Source organism: Eurypyga helias, unplaced genomic scaffold (assembly GCF_000690775.1).
Source record: "Eurypyga helias isolate BGI_N326 unplaced genomic scaffold, ASM69077v1 scaffold19481, whole genome shotgun sequence".
Lineage (NCBI taxonomy): Eukaryota > Metazoa > Chordata > Aves > Eurypygiformes > Eurypygidae > Eurypyga > Eurypyga helias.
This window is the reverse complement of record NW_010230425.1, coordinates 9,914-11,476: the sequence shown is the minus strand read 5'-3', so window position 1 is coordinate 11,476 and position 1,563 is coordinate 9,914. Positions and strand designations below refer to the sequence as shown.

At 56.8% G+C, this 1,563-nt stretch overlaps 1 protein-coding gene across 1 annotated transcript in view; it reads right to left on the bottom strand.

The window, feature by feature from the left end:
* Positions 1 to 1,563, bottom strand: part of PDGFB (platelet-derived growth factor beta polypeptide) — a 7,792-nt gene that overhangs the window by 1,865 nt on the left and 4,364 nt on the right. The window contains exon 4 of the mRNA XM_010160744.1: positions 4 to 145. Coding sequence (XP_010159046.1) covers positions 4 to 145 — 142 coding nt within the window. The remainder of the gene's footprint in view (positions 1 to 3; positions 146 to 1,563) is intronic.

The following is a 1,563-nucleotide window of genomic DNA, read 5'->3' as shown; positions in this document are numbered from 1 at the left end:
TACGTCTCTGCTCGCGTGGGCCTGGCCGGCTGCTCCTGGGAGGCTGACGGGCCACCGCTTCACACCGACACTGCACGTGGTCCTCCAAAGGCACGACGACTTTTTTGAATTTTGGCTTCTTCTGGACAAATTCAATCTTGTTCACCTATTTGGAAGAGAGAGGTGAGGGGGAGATTAACAGGGCAGAAGCTCCCGCTCTGCAAAACCAATCAGTGCCGGCACGCTGCGGTACTGGCTTCCTTCCTAAAGGGTCGGTTTGTAGAGCACGGTTCAGGTTCGGGGTGGTGCGTAGGGGAGCCAATTGCGCCCACACCAGTGGAGCAGATCTCGACCAGGCAGGTTGGGATGGGGCTGGTTGTTTTTCCCCCATTCCTGCCACTTAAGCAGGATGACGGGTTGGTGGCAGGCTGAAACGTGGGATGTGCGGAATGTGCTAGCCTGTTCCTGACAGCTCTGATGGCTGGGGACCCGGGAGCAATCGGGATTCATTCCCACAGGATCCTACAGGAAGGGCAAAAGGAGAAAAACCCAGGCCCGATGCAAGCAAACACAGCTTCACCCACTCTGCTGAGGCCTGTCTGAATTTGTCTCAAGCTCTTTAATAACTCGCAGGGCTCAAGCCCTCTGCTCCGTGTTTCACGGGAAAGGCGGTGCTCTGGAAATTCCCTCGGCCTCTCCACCAGCGCTGACTCAGAGGGAAGACTCACCGCTCCACGTCCCACCACAGGGCATGAGCTTCCTAGGGGGATCCTCCCGCTGCAGGGGCGGCCGGGCCTGACCCCACTCAGCTTATCTAACGAGACGGCGGTCCCTGAAGTGCTCGGCAAGCTATAAATACTCACTCCGCCGCGCGCCTGGGATCGAATTCCTCCAAACCCACTGCCCCCAGCAGCATCCCTCAGCCAGCGCCGAGGCAGCCGGGCTGTTTATCTTTCCTTGAAAGCCCACTCCACACGCTTCAGACCACACGCTGCTCGCTAGACAAACACTTCCAGCCAAACAATGGGGAGACCTCTGTCCTCAAAGAAACCATTTCCAGGTCACTTTTTCAGGCTGGCTTTTGACCTCTCACTTGTTTTTTCCACAAAAACAACTCCTGGCCCTCCCCCCCGTCCCCCCCCATCATATTTTTCCCTCATTCAGCCTGGCTTTTCTGAGAAAGGAATTTCCTGATGAAAAGGGCTGTGTGAATACAACCTCTTCCAGCCAACCTCTGCTGCCTGCCTGGGGGAGTCTCTTACGGCTCAGGCAGAGGATTAGTACGGGATGAGTATTATTTTTACACAAGCTGTCTGGGAGGAAGCTGGGAGGAGATTGCTGGTAGCTGTGAGAAGGGCAGGATCAGAGCAAGGGGTTAGCTGTCAGGTGTCTTGCTGCTGGAATGGGTCGGGCGGCAGCCGTGGGGCTGAGAAAGAGGACAAGCTGCTCCGGTGCGTGCCTTGGGAAGAAGCCGCAGCAGCAGCCAGGGGATGGAGCAGAGACACTGCCAGCCCTGCTCTTTTTGCATCAAAATCAGCTCTTTCTTCAGCTCTACCGCAGCAGAGTGGCTGGCTCCCGCCACAG